General features: G+C 42.2%; 3 protein-coding genes across 3 annotated transcripts; 1 reads left to right on the top strand and 2 right to left on the bottom strand.

Moving 5' to 3' along the window:
• Positions 1-477: 477 nt before the first annotated feature.
• Positions 478-6,004, bottom strand: LOC135500382 (uncharacterized). Its single transcript, XM_064791864.1, has 11 exons — positions 5,840-6,004; positions 5,571-5,662; positions 5,189-5,298; positions 4,822-4,944; positions 4,256-4,472; positions 3,923-4,073; positions 3,478-3,671; positions 3,036-3,218; positions 2,710-2,785; positions 2,348-2,397; positions 478-2,076 (listed from the first exon to the last, which is right to left on the bottom strand). The coding sequence occupies exons 1-11, from the start codon at positions 5,913-5,915 to the stop codon at positions 1,954-1,956; spliced, it is 1,395 nt and encodes a 464-aa protein (XP_064647934.1). The 5' UTR covers positions 5,916-6,004; the 3' UTR covers positions 478-1,953.
• Positions 6,005-6,254: 250 nt separating this feature from the next.
• Positions 6,255-7,967, top strand: LOC135500313 (mitochondrial import receptor subunit TOM22 homolog). Its single transcript, XM_064791742.1, has 3 exons — positions 6,255-6,454; positions 6,790-7,029; positions 7,345-7,967. The coding sequence occupies exons 1-3, from the start codon at positions 6,386-6,388 to the stop codon at positions 7,450-7,452; spliced, it is 417 nt and encodes a 138-aa protein (XP_064647812.1). The 5' UTR covers positions 6,255-6,385; the 3' UTR covers positions 7,453-7,967.
• Positions 7,968-12,069: 4,102 nt separating this feature from the next.
• LOC135500246 (uncharacterized) lies at positions 12,070-14,373 on the bottom strand. The gene is made up of 3 exons (XM_064791614.1): positions 14,205-14,373; positions 13,131-13,900; positions 12,070-12,816 (listed from the first exon to the last, which is right to left on the bottom strand). Exons 1-3 carry the CDS (start codon positions 14,219-14,221, stop codon positions 12,569-12,571), a joined length of 1,035 nt encoding a protein of 344 aa, XP_064647684.1. The 5' UTR covers positions 14,222-14,373; the 3' UTR covers positions 12,070-12,568.
• Between the last annotated feature and the right edge of the window lie 63 nt (positions 14,374-14,436).

Raw genomic sequence — 14,436 nt, 5'->3', positions numbered from 1 at the left:
CCATGTCACAACTAATTTGATGAACGTAGCTGCTACAAAGTTCAAGATCTGAACAGTAGTTACCAGCCGGCTTCACTCGTCCTAGACACTGTCACAACCAAGCTGATGACAGTAGCTATTGTGCTGGGTACAGGAGACATCATTGGGACCCTTTGCAATGGATAGAGCTGCACTCTCGATGTGCTATGAAGGCAGGCCTAGTGAAAGTCTCCCAATGTCTTTTGCCAGGAACCTGGACCAAGGTACTACCATAGTTACTGTCTGAAGCACCTTACTATACAACTGGTCTTGGAACTCAGTAATGACCACAATCGTCCTGACAACTCTTCAAATACTACTACCGGTACTTGGTAAAGCCAATATAGTTGATGAGCCAAGTACACATCAACTATTAACATGACTACACAACTGGTACATCATGTTTGAAATGAAAAAAGTAACTTTCATTTACACTTGAAAAATGTATTTATTTCATTACGAAGAGGTTGAATACCGGCAATCAAATACGTGGTTTATCAACATGTGTGTTATGAATAGCATGGTGAATATTGAATATCTAAATGTATTTTTGATATTTCCAAAATCTAGTCGATGTTACACCTGAACTATTATAATATAATCACATAACTTCGTAGAAAAATGAGTACCATTGCACTTTTAACGTAAATTTCATGATAAACACATTTTAGGTAAAACGGTTACCTTTCTTCACACTGAGTTTATACAAGACAGAGATCAACATTCATGACATAACAAGACGATTTATTCTACAAATGGACTATATTATGCAAGGTAACTTACAAATGCAATATCTGATGGTGTGCACAAGCAGGACCCTGATTCACTTCAAGACGTGACTCTGAACACCATTCAATATAACACGTTTTCCAAGCAGACAAGTTTTTTGGGGGGAACTCTTGGTCTAAAAAGTGTAGACCAGATTTAGTAGGAGACTTCTTATAACAACTTACAATCATTACCAACTATAAATAGAAATTACAAAAAATATGAAACAATTGACAATACAATTATAATCAAGAAATAAGTTAGACCCAGATATATACAATTAGAGATAATCAAAATTTACAGACAATTACTGCCATCTAGTGACGGTGAGAGAAACTGCTACTAAGGACAGAACTCAGTCCGAGAAAAATTCCAAAGTATGTTATAACCTGGGTTGGAATTGGGTACTGTAGACTGCATTCATTGTTGCAAGGCATCTACATGTATTTTACTTGTCACACAGAGGCCATGCACATTTCAAAGGACAGCTACTTGTAAAATTCATGCAGTGCATGCCACCTGCAGGCAATCCCAAAATCAGGGCTTACAATATGATGGCCTAACAGATAGTACCATCTATACAGGAAACGTCCAAAGTAAGTATGGAACCGACATGAAAAGGAAATTCAAACAGCTTATTGCTAGATGATAGATGACAGAGGATTTTGGGTTTATCCTCTCTAAATCACTGATTGATCACATTTGATTTTAATACCTGTAGCACTTTTCATTTCACAATACTGAGCAATGCTGTAGCACAGAAAAACTTTGCATAAACACACGTATGCAGAAATACTGATTACATTAAAATTTCCCTCTCAAAAAGAACATATATTGACATAAGTAGATGGTATGTCTGAAAAGTGTCCAAACAGGTGTTGCCTGAACTACAGCACAACCTCGGTACAGGAAAGGACAGCACATTTCAGTCCCAAGGGTGCTTTAATAGAGGGTCTACTTGATGTGCATTAAACAAATGACACTTTCAGCCATCAGTTGGCTTAAAAGTAACACTGTGGTCCCTTGGACCTAATTACCAATATTAGGGCCGAACCACTTTGTAGTTGAACAAAGTAACTGTTGAGAGACCAATAAGATACATATCAAAATTGCCTAATTGTAGTAATTCTACAATGGTCTAATCGATAAAAAGGAGGATAATCTGTCTCAACTCTTTAAGTTAAGTTTTCGTTCTACATCTTGGCAGAGGGCACTAAGTTCACCATTCCTCTTGGCAAATTTCTCAACATTCGCTTCCAGTTTCCTTATGTCGATTCTGATTAACAATTCCTGAAAATATAAGTCATATGAATAGTAATTGTTTTGCCCGAATACAGCATTTGCTCTCCCAGTAGAAAGCAGTGCACATCACAACAATATCTGTCATCACACCCCCGATATTTAATTTTTTTGTTAGTGTAATGTGAGGGTTTGACTCCAAAGCAGTGTACCCTTCAGCAGAGTTTTCACCCAGCCGTGCACAGAAATTATAAGTGGCCTTCGTGTATATCTCATTCAAATTATCATGAGTTGCTACGGAAGGGTAATAAATCATACCAACCTTTTTCACTTTTGGGAGGAGTCTATCCAATGCTTCAAGGCATTTGGTGGCTGAAACAATTTCATATTCAGAGTCATTGCACAGTATTACAAAGATAATTGGATGTCATTATCCCAAAATAACACCAAGGATCAATAAAGATAGTATTTATCAATTCTAGATAGCATTTGTACTTCACAGACGCTAATTACCTGAGGAATGCCATAGGAACATAACTTTTTATGCATGTAGAGCTCACCCTTCTAACTCTTTCTTCAGAGGACACAGGAATTTTGTGTAAAACATGACAACACAGTAATTGATTTCAGAAACTGGGTGGTTAATCAACTTAAAGTATGATGAATCAATCTGAATTTACCCACCGATATCATCATCCAATTCTTGGCTCAACATTAAGATCACATCTTGGGCAAGTGTGATGCAGAAATTCTCTGGAAGCTGAAACAAAACAGGTATCTATTTGGTATCATATGAAGGAAAAATGCAGAGTGCCAATTACTTAAATGAAAATCTCCAATTTGGGATTAAATGAGCAGTTCTGGATAGTGAGGTGTCCTCCTGGCATACATGTCTAACTACATCCAGGGATCATAGCACAACTTGAGTTCATCCAGACAGAAAAATGTAAGAAATCCAAACAGATCAATGCAAGAAATGTAAAAGTGTCCAAATAACATTTTTTACCAACCTCTTGAAGAGATAGATTGTTGATAACAGCACCACCAGTAGACCGTGTTGTCCCATTTTTCAATAGTTCATTGTACGAGGATGTTGTCACATCACAGTTACATGTCTGCTTTGGTGGAATAGGCCATGCAGTGTTTCTTAGCAACCAGTCACAGCAAATCTTGTTGGCACAGCAGTCAGCAAGCTAAAATGAAATTGATGGAAAATTAATGTTGACTTTGGCACAGTCACAGAGACTGGGTCAGGCTAAGTATGTTGAAGTCTAAACTGGGAAAGACCCAGGATTCAACAAGGCTACATGTACTAAAATCAGATGAGTGTCTCGCTCAAGGACACAAAGATAAAAAAATGGCGATCCTTCCCAGAGTCAAACCCACAACCTTCCGATTATGAGCCTGGTGCACAAACCACAATGCCAGTGTTATCCCCTATTATAATCTTACCAATTTTCCTACTTCAACTTGAACGGAGGGTTGAAAGTAGGAGAGGAGAAGGAAGGTTTTCATGATGTTGTGGTCTGGGTCTCGGGTGAGTATATGCTGCACGTCACTCCTCTGGCAGCCATATCGTAGCATTCCAATCAGGCAAGAGAGGCATCCCGTCAACAATTTTGAGGAGCATGTCGACAGATAGTGACCTGATAGTAAATTGGATATAAACATGATAAACATAAATATGAAACATACATAGACTCTTTCCTAATACTAGACACCTCTCGTCTACAAGTAGCATCCAGAGTAGAAGCAGGAAAGCATATTTTGTATTATTCTTGTGCTATTCCTTACTTATCACAGGAAATGGAAGTGAACTAAGAATAAGAGGAAACTGATTCGTAGCTGTTAATCTAAGACTGCAAAGTTGAATATTCTTGATATTAGTAATACTAACCTAATACCCTGATGTGTTCCAGGCCCACTGACCACTTGAGATCTTTAGGATCTTTTGACAGATATTCGTCAAATTCATCCAAGGTTTCTAAATCTCTTGGGGTAGCAACTGATGCTAGGTTTTCTCTGAACTCCTTGTAGACATCACTGGTCTAAACGCAAAGAAAAGGTCATTTTATTTTGAAGTTGTTGAAGTAGAGAAGTGGATTAAATCACAAATGTGATTAACCTCAACCAGTTACCACAGTTGGACTGCTTCCTGATGCTAATAGAGAAGGTCACTCTCAAAAAGGTCTTCCACTTCAATCTATATGAGGTATTTGATTACACTTACTGGGGATATGGGGTAGATAATGAAGTTTGTTCCCCCTTTGCCGACTTCAGCCTTCTCACTGATAGAATATTGAGCAGCATTGTTTGTGGCCTCATTTGGCCTTTCATTTGCAGCTGACACATTGGTAGCACCTCGAGTATGTGGAAGTTGGAAGACAGTATTGCCGCCTTTAGGACCCATCGACTCCATGAGACTTCTCACGAGCCCACCAAGGGGCCTGAAAAATGATAAAAATATATTGCCATACATTTCAAAACATAGGATACACTAAAGGAGTACAAAAATAGTACTAGGAGCATGAATATCACAGCAAATATTTCATGGCAGTGAGGATAAAGTACATATAAATACCTTTTTTTCAATGTCTCCAAATCACTTGCAATATGTACATGCAGCACTTAATCATTGGAGCTTACAGTGAAACATTGACACTTCATGCAAATTACAGTAATGTCTCTTTATGGAACAAAACCAACTTGCCCTGCTTTTCATTCATTAAGCAAAGGTAAGCAGGGAAATATGCTTCCAGAAATTAGAGTTATAATTCCAGATCAAATTGAACTTACGTATCTCCAACTTCCTTTGGTAAATCAAGAATCTTTGCAGGTATATCTTGTCCAGTTAAAAACATGGCTATTTCAGAACTAAAATTGTTACAGTTGTGGTCGAAAAGATTGTAAGTCTCTGGCCTGTAATGTAAAAGTAGATCTAGAGATCATTCAAAATGAGCCAGCTTTAGATGCTACTTGTATTCAATGTAACAGCCATTTTGTATGTTTTGAAACTTAAGTCTTTTTTACCACAGTTGTGATCCCTCACACTCACAGACATTCATATTTTGGGACACACTAATTTTTTGGCTTTAGGTGCTGTTCAGATCTTTTCACCGGCGTTAAAATAAGTGATAGTGCATTCAGATATTAAAGTTTGTACCTAAATCTTTCTGAAGACAAAGCTGTCAGGTATTCCCAAAATAGTTCTTGTGGTACTTGTGTATCCCCAAGATCTACTGCTTCATCTGGTTCTCCGAGAATAGTGCCACACTGTAAGTGTAAGGAGAAGGAAAACATCAGAAAATGTCAAGATTAAAATCGAACAAATCAATACCAGACCTAAAAGGAAGAACCAATATCACATTTTTGTAAACTATCATCTATGCTTGCAATCAGTAAGTCAGTAAAGACTACATGGCATTCTTATCAAATCAATATTTCAATATTTGTTTGTTGTGGCCTTCAGTGGCTTCCTCTGCCTGGTGTGAGGGCCTCTATGTGCGTCTGTGTGTTGCATGTAGTCCTACTTAGTTGGTACTTACTGGAGGGCAGCTTTCAATTCCCCCACCTCCAAAGTAGTATTCTTCATCATAAACTAGGATTCCAGTGTGCCATATACCTTCCAATTGTTTACCTGGAATGAAACAAAACCATGAAAGATGATCTGTGTACAGGCAGTAAAGAAACTATAGTGTCCTATTACTAGTTAATACTAACTCAACTGAACAGTCTTACAATCACAGTGAACTGATACTAACTATAGGTCTAGTCACTAGTGATAGCGTGTAAAAATGATGCCGACAAATTTTACCCAAAATTCTCATTGACATTGACTTCGCAAGACCTTTAGAAAGGTCATAAATGTGCACTTTAACAGGATAAGACATTTCGTATATTCATAGATCACGTAAATCGTAGATTTAATTGGGAAATAATAAAATCAAAATATGAAAAATGACATTCAGAATTTTCATGAACAGCTATTTGACTGAAGTAACATCAGGAATACAGGAATATGGTGCTATTTCGACCCTTAGTAACTATTCAAATAGCGTGATTCTAGCCCTATCAACATCTCTTTGATAATTCTAATTATAACAAAGAGTGTAAGATGTGTAAAATATGAGCATACTTCCTTAAAAATGTACTTTCGCAAAGATTGTAGTCTGACTTGTCTATATATTTTACTCTAAAATTTCTCTTCTTGCTAAATCAACCAATCAGATTTCTCCGCTGTACATGCGCTACACATTTCCTCATGTACAGTTCTCCATGTGAAATATTTTCATTCTAAACACCTCTTTTTATCAAAAAACATCGCGAAGTTATAGGAAAATCATCGATTGTGCAGGCTGCAATGGCAACCACTGGCGAAAAAGACCCTAAATTGGTACTTTCAACTGGGGGAGAGGAAGAAGATGATGAGGTTTGTAAATTGTATAATGATCATAGCTGGTGTAAACAGGAAATTATCTCCTTGGAAGATAATGTCCTGGTGAAATTTGTTTTTACCTATCTAATTTCTGAGTCAAATGCAGAATTTTTTGTTCAATGACTTGATCTAATCCTGATCGAAGGGTACAGGGTGCCCTGTCCCAGATGTTTTTGTGCAATTATATTGCCCCCCTGCCCCTGGCTTTGGCTTGGCTTCTAAAGTTGTTGTGTGGCCCAAGACCTGCTCTGGAGTTCGGTCTGCATAATGTGTGCGTGTGTTGTTAGACACAAATTTACCTTATGAATTTCACTCCGTTTTACTTTCAGGAAATTGATGAAACATTGGCTGAACGACTTATTGGTTTGACCGAGATGTTTCCAAAACCATTGAGGAACTTTTCGTCCTCCGTCTTGGACTTGACACAGCGAGCTATCAAGACGAGCTATTCATATGGCCGCTCAGGAATGTGGGTGCTGGCGTCATCAGCCACCATCTTAGTCTTACCTCTAATGTTTGAAATAGAAAGATCACAAATGGAAGAACAACAATTACAGCAACAGAGACAGGTGAGAACTCCAGTTATTGTTTTATTGTTGGTTTCAGTTATTTTTTCTGAATGGGAGCAACCTCCAAAGATATCCTGGATAGCTTTTCTCAATCTCTCATTTGGCTTTCTTTCTTACTTATCTGCCATGCGTAGTCAGAAACTGCAAGAAGACATAATAGATAATTTCATTGGGTCAGTGCCCAAGTATTGTAAGCACGCTTCTTCTCGGTCATGTCTGTGCGCCTATAAAACTGTGATTGATATTGTGGTACTGGTAGATAGTAGTCTGTCATTGAAAAATTAATGAAATGATTTATTTCATTTTTCCTTCCAGATTTTGTTGGGACCAAATGCCGCAGTGTCCGGACAAGCCCAGGGTCCAGGAATGGCTGGTGTTCCAGGAATGATGCCTTTACCTCCACCCCCAGGTCAAGCAAGATAGAGAAAACGATGCTCATTAGGATTTTTGAATTGACTTTTGTTAATTGTGTGAAGATAAGGAACTTTGTAAGAGAATTTGGGTGTGTGGAATTCAACATCAATTTTATTAGTCATGTTACGCAGAGAAGCAAATTTTCAATGGATACGACAATGGCTTCTGTCTCCTTCACCGGCTTCAGAATCACATTAAAATGAACAGCCCAACAGTCAATCTATGTCAGTCAATTGACCTTTTATAAGTGCTCAGGCGTGATAAGACAATCATTGTTCAAGTCGAGATTGAGGTGATATCAATTATTATGGATAATCATGATCGCCTCATCATGTCTGTTACTCTTATGGAATGAAAATTGACCTGGTTATTCTGGTTTTCTGTCTCGTTACTGGAATATCAATACTGATATAACAAAGATATATCACTGCAGCTTTAATCGAGCTCCTGGGAATTTGGCTTCTAGTTTATGTTTTCTAGAAATATAGGTTATTTCTAAGGAAGAATAAATTGAAAACGTTTTATATTCTAGTCCTAGTGCATTCTTTCTTGTACACTGAATTACTGACGGCCAAACATTCCCTCATTGAATCTAGGATGTGACTTTGGCAATGAAGTCTCTGCTGTCTGCCCTAAAACTGTCCTCGGGATGAATACATTGATTCAGTCTAGGGCTGAATGTGACGTTTGTCCCTGGAATGACCTGTTGCCATCTGTCCTATTCTATGGGATGACTGCAATTGTGACATTGTCCTTGTCCTTGAAATTGCTTGATGAATGTTTTATATCTTTAATCATTATGTGACCAATGAATCTCTAAAATGTTGAAATAGTCCACTCTCATTGTTCTTCATTAAAACTAACTGATGTCCTTCAAGTCCCACCAGCTGTTTCATTCCAATTGGTCCGCTATCCTGTCAAATCGGTTAGAGAGATGAGACAGTCACACCGATCCCAATTATGTCTTCCTGGTTGACCCGCCAGCCATCTGTCAGCACGTTGAGAAAAATGAAATGGTCACAATGATTCCGATTATATCTTGTTGGCTACCCCTCCGTCCTGTCAACACAGTGAGAGAGAAGAGACAGTCGCAGCCAGGCCGATAATGTCCTGCTTCCTGCCCCGCCGTCCTATCAACATTGTGAGAGCGATGATACACTCACACTCAGCCCCAATGTCCTGCTGCCTGCCCCTCCGTCCCGACAAAGCGATGATAGAGATGAGAAAGTGAAGCACAACCCGATTATATCCTGCTACCTGCCCCTCCTCCGTCAAAGCGGTGAGAGAGAAGAGACAGTCACACCCAGGCCGATAATGTCCTACTGCCTGCCCCGCCGTCCTATCAACATGGTGAGAGCGATGATACACTCACACTCAGCCCCAATGTCCTGCTGGCTACCCCTCCGTCCCGACAAAGCGATGACAGAGATGAGAAAGTCAAGCATAACCCGATTATATCCTGCTACCTGCCCCTCCTCCGTCAAAGCGGTGAGAGAGATGAGACAGTCACACCCAGGCCGATTATGTCCTGCTGCCTGCCCCGCCGTCCTATCAACATGGTGAGAGCGATGATACACTCACACTCAGCCCTAATGTCCTGCTGGTTGCCCCTCCGTCCCGACAAAGCGGTGAGAGAGATGAGAAAGTCCAGCACAACCCGATTATGTCCTGCTGCCTGCCCCGCGGTCCTATCAACATGGTGAGAGCGATGATACACTCACAGTCAGCCCTGATGTCCTGCTGGTTGCCCCTCCGTCCCGACAAAGCGGTGAGAGAGATGAGAAAGTCCAGCACAACCCGATTATGTCCTGCTGCCTGCCCCGCCGTCCCGTCAAAGCGGTGAGAGAGATTAGACAGTCGCACCCAGTCCAATTAAACCCTGCTTTCTGCCCTGCCGTCCTGTCAACACGTTGAGAGAGATGAAATGGTCACACCGATTCCGATTATGTCTTGCTGGCTACCCCTCCGTCCTGTCAACACAGTGAGAGAGAAGAGACAGTCGCCGCCAGGCCGAATATGTACTGCTGCCTGCCCCGTCGTCCTATCAACACAGAGAGAGTGAGAGATGAGGCAGACACACCAATCCCGATTATGTCCTGTTGCTATCCCCGCTGTCTTGTCAATTCGGTGAGAAAGATGAGGCAGTCATACCCAGCCCTATTAACTCCTCAGTGCTGTCTGCCCCGAAGACCTGTCAGCTAGGTCGGAAAGATTAGATAGTCACACCCAGCCCGATTATGTCTTGCTGCCTGCCCTGCCGTCCTGTCAGCTTGGTGAGAGAGATGAAACAGTCACATTCAGCCCGATTACATCCTACATGCTGCCTGCCCTACCGTCCTGTCAATTCGGTGAGAGAGATGAGACAGTCATACCCAGCCTGATTAACTTTTGCTGCCTGCCTTGATAAAATGATCTCAGCCAGCCTGATTTATGTCTTGCTGCCTGCCCTGCCGTCCTGTCAACACGGTAAAAGAAATGAGATGATCTCAGCCAGCTCGATTATGTCCTGCTGCCTGTTCCGCCGTCGTGTCAGCATGGAGAGAGAGATAAGACAGTCAAACCCAGCCTGTTTGTGTCCTGCTGGTTGGTCCGCTGTCCTGTCAACACGGGTGCGAGAGATGAGGCAGTCACACCCAGTTCTATTATGTCCTGTTGCCTGCCCCGAAGTCCTGTCGCCAGCTAGTTGAGAGAGATGAGACAGTCACACCCAGTCCGATTATACCCTACTGTGTGCCCTGCCGTCCAGTCAACACTGTAAGAGAGACCAAACAGTCTCCCCCCAACCCGATTATGTTCGCTGGCTGTCCCGCCGTCAAATCAATGCGGTGAGAGAGATGAGACAGTCACATCCAGACCGATTATGTTGCCTGTCTCGCCCTCCTCTCAATTCGGTAAGAGAGATGAGACGTTCTCACCGAGCCCGACTAAGTACTGTTACCAACCCGAAGTTCTGTTAGTGCAGTGAAAGAGATGATACAGTAATACCAAGCCCGATTATGTCTTGCTGCCTGCCCTGCTGTCCTTTTAACACGGTGAAAGAGATGAGAGAGTCATAATCAGCGCCCGATTATGTCCTGCCTGTTCCGCCGTCGTGTCAGCATCACACCCAGCCTGTTCATGTCCTACTGGTTGGTCCGCTGTCCTGTCAACACAGGTGCGAGAGATGAGGCAGTCACACCCAGTTCGATTATGTCCTGTTGCCTGCCCCGAAGTCCTGTCCTCAGCTAGTTGAGAGAGATGAGACAGTCACACCCAGTCCGATTATACCCTGCTGTCTGCCTCGCCGTCCTGTCTAACGACGAAAGAGATGAGAGAATCAGAACCAGTCCGATTATGTCCTGTTGCCTGCCCCCAAAGTCCTGTCGCCAGCTAGTTGAGAGAGATGGGACAGTCACACCCAGTCCGATTATACCCTACTGTCTGCCCTGCCGTCCAGTCAACACTGTAAGAGAGACCAAACAGTCCCACCAACCCGATTATGTTCGCTGGCTGTCCCGCCGTCAAATCAGTGCGGTGAGAGAGATGAGACAGTCATATCCAGACCGATTATGTTGCCTGTCTCGCCCTCCTCTCAATTCGGTGAGAGAGATGAGACGTTCTCACCGAGCCCGACTAAGTACTGTTACCAACCCGAAGTTCTGTTAGTGCAGTGAAAGAGATGATACAGTAACAGCCAGCCCGATTATGTCTTGCTGCCTGCCCTGCTGTCCTTTAAACACGGTGAAAGAGATGAGAGTCATAATCAACGCCCGATTATGTCCTGCTGCCTGTTCCGCCGTCGTGTCAGCATGGAGAGAGAGATAAGACAGTCACACCCAGCCTGGTTATGTCCTGCTGGTTGGTCCGCTGTCCTGTCAACACGGGTGCGAGAGATGAGGCAGTCACACCCAGTTCGATTATACCCTGCTGTCTGCCTCGCCATCCTGTCTTACGACGAGAGAGATGAGAGAATCCTGTCGCCAGCTAGTTGAGAGAGATGAGACAGTCACACCCAGTCCGATTATACCCTACTGTGTGCCCTGCCGTCCAGTCACCACTGTAAGAGAGACCAAACAGTCCCACCAACCCGATTATGTTCGCTGGCTGTCCCGCTGTCAAATCAGTGCGATAAGAGAGATGAGACAGTCACATCCAGTTCGATTATGTCCTGTTAGCTGCCCCGTAGTCCTGTCGTCAGCTAGTTGAGAGAAATGAGACAGTCACACCCAGTCCGATTATACCCTGCTGTCTGCCTCGCCGTCCTGTCCAACGACGAGAGAGATGAGAGAATCAGAACCAGTCCGATTATGTCCTGTTGCCTGCCCCGAAGTTCTGTCGTCAGCTAGTTGAGACCCAGGGGCAGTGACATGGCCATCGTTTTGAATTCTGACGTACAAGTTAGGGCCTACTGCGGACACTGTCGGAGAATAGAATAGTCAAGGACAATGGCACAATCTATTTGGACAGGGGAAGATACATTGCTCGCGCTTGTCCCGAGTGTCTTGGGAACGCCAGAAACTGAGCGATTCAACTTAATTCCCTATTGCGTTTCTGAGGACCAACATTGTCATGCTACGGCCAAGTATGTCAATCGTTTGCAAGGGAACACTAAGGAAAATGGAGGCACAACCAAAAACATAACACCGGTAACAATAATCATTATATTGAGATGACCAAAGACTATTTGTCGATGACACATTCTATTTACACGTGTCGCAAGTAATTGATGGGATGTGGACAATTACTGATCAAATGTCTCGTGTAATAAAGTTTTGTGTATGCGAATAAACAATTTGCATTCTTTTGTATGATTTAATGAAAAGTTGAGTGCATGATCATAGACTACTGAATGAATGCATTCGATATGAAGATGAGCAACCACAAGTTATACCAAGGTGCTCCTACCCCCGTCGCCTCTTCAAAGTCAAAGTACATCTCGCAAATTACCACTGCAGAATATTTGCACTGCGGGAAGTTTAAGTTGCTGATATCATGAACTGATGTGGATACATGTAGATGGAGAAGTTTCAGGAAAGAATAATTTATATGTTTGTGAATTCAATTACAATGTATAAATATCAGACCGTCGGTCATTACCACATTCACATCCGAACATACTAGTATCTCACTGGAAATATCCACTCGGTCAAAATATGCTTTTGTTCTTACTCTTTCTTAAAAATCGATCGTTATAATAATACCTCTGCCCATATTGTCCGTAGTAGGAACTCTGCCTATGAAATTTAGCAATCAACTTCTTTGCCAAGTTCACAATTCTTCCTCTACAGTCACATGCAGCATTGTAGCAGCGTCGAAGTGATATGATGATGATGATCAGGCAAAGGAACAGAACCGAGCACACGGTGGTAACTGTCTTAAAGATATCGCTTGGATCTGAAAGATAATTGAAACAATAATTTTCATCTGGCGACAAGATTCCGATATATGGAGACGTAGGGTGTGACGCAGATACCATAGTGGGGTGTCAAGAAGACATTTAATTGAGCTCGGAAAATTCGTACTCAGACCGTATTCAAAGTCCTCATGCGTCAAAATGGCGAAAGCCATCATTATGTGGACCAGGAAACGAATGAGAAATTTCTTCGAGGAGGAATCAGCATGTCAGTTTATCGTCTCCTTGGATGTCCCTTATTGGGTAAAGATTTCGCACTATATCAATGAGAGGAAGACCGTTTACGCACACCTACCAGTCGCCGTCATGCAGTATCCATTGTTCGTCACCTCCACGCAGTCCCTGGTCACATTATCGAGGCGTTGTGCCAGCCTACTGGAATTCATGAGACACTCGTAAAGAGATGTCATGAAATCGTCCTTTTCTTTCTGTCCAGAAGCTCTCCTCTCCTCAGAGAGCTTTAAAGATGTCTTTAGGTTAGCCACATGAAGTTCTAGTTCAAATGTCCGTTTTCCTTCACTTTGCCTTCTCGAGTCTCCAGCCGTTACTGCCGCTTCTAAGTCAATGACTTTATCACCACAAATCCGCACGTTTTCAAGTACAGTCTTCAGTCGCTCATTACAGTAACCCCACTCTCTGTTCTGCCTCTTTAGCACAAGGAGATCCTTCTCTAACGCAGCCTGCCTACTCGGCGTTTCTGAAATTTGTTGATTTAGCTCTTTCAGCAGTACCACGTCACTTTCAAGCGCCTTTCTATTATTCTGAAGTTGTTCGTTCTTTTTCCCAATTCGTTTGTTCTGATCCTGAGCTTCTTTCAATGCATTTTCTATTTGCGAAAGACGTTCGTTCAATTTCTTATTCTCCTGCTTCAGCGCGTTAAACTCTCTCAATTCAATTGTCGTGGACTGCAACTGTTTCTTCAGGTAGTCCTTACTTGATGTACATTCGGAAGTTTTCGTTTCTATGGCTTTTTGTAAGGCGTCCAGCTCTGCCTTACATTTATATAAATCTCTGGAGACCCACCAGCACAAGACGCCGAGGATGAGACCAGCAAGAAGCACCACGCTGAAATATACAAAGACTGAATGATGCCGAAGAGACAGTCAGTGGCGTTGCAATGTTCTTATCAGCAAGCACTAGTTAATTTGTTGACAGGATTAGGCATACAACTTCACCCTTTATAAGCTAATAGTGAGTGGGATCGCATCAGACGACCGACCCGTCCTGAAAGCGAAATGGGGGTCATTGGCATCACAGTACACCCATGATACGGAGTATTTGTGCCAGTGCTCGTGCTCGTTCACAGCCTCATTACCACCTGATCGTGGTCACCCGCAAGACAGATATGAGGAAACAATTAAAGACTTACACGTCTCCTATTGTCATGTTGGTTCTTAGAGTTGCACGGAAGTAGCAAAAGTATGTCCTGATCCTATCACTAGTGTGCCGATATTCACTATAACATCACATGGTGAATGATATGCTATAATGCATGTAATTGTGAAAGTAGAAATTAAGGTATTTAGGTCAGACAGAGTGTGCGCAACTCTCAAGAAAATAAACAATTGATATGCAAAATGCTTTGCCGATAAAGTAGGCAA

This window comes from Lineus longissimus, chromosome 1 (assembly GCF_910592395.1).
Source record: "Lineus longissimus chromosome 1, tnLinLong1.2, whole genome shotgun sequence".
In the NCBI taxonomy this organism is placed as follows: Eukaryota; Metazoa; Nemertea; class Pilidiophora; order Heteronemertea; family Lineidae; genus Lineus; species Lineus longissimus.
The sequence above is the reverse complement of the archived record's forward strand: the minus strand, read 5'-3'. Positions and strand labels throughout refer to the sequence as shown.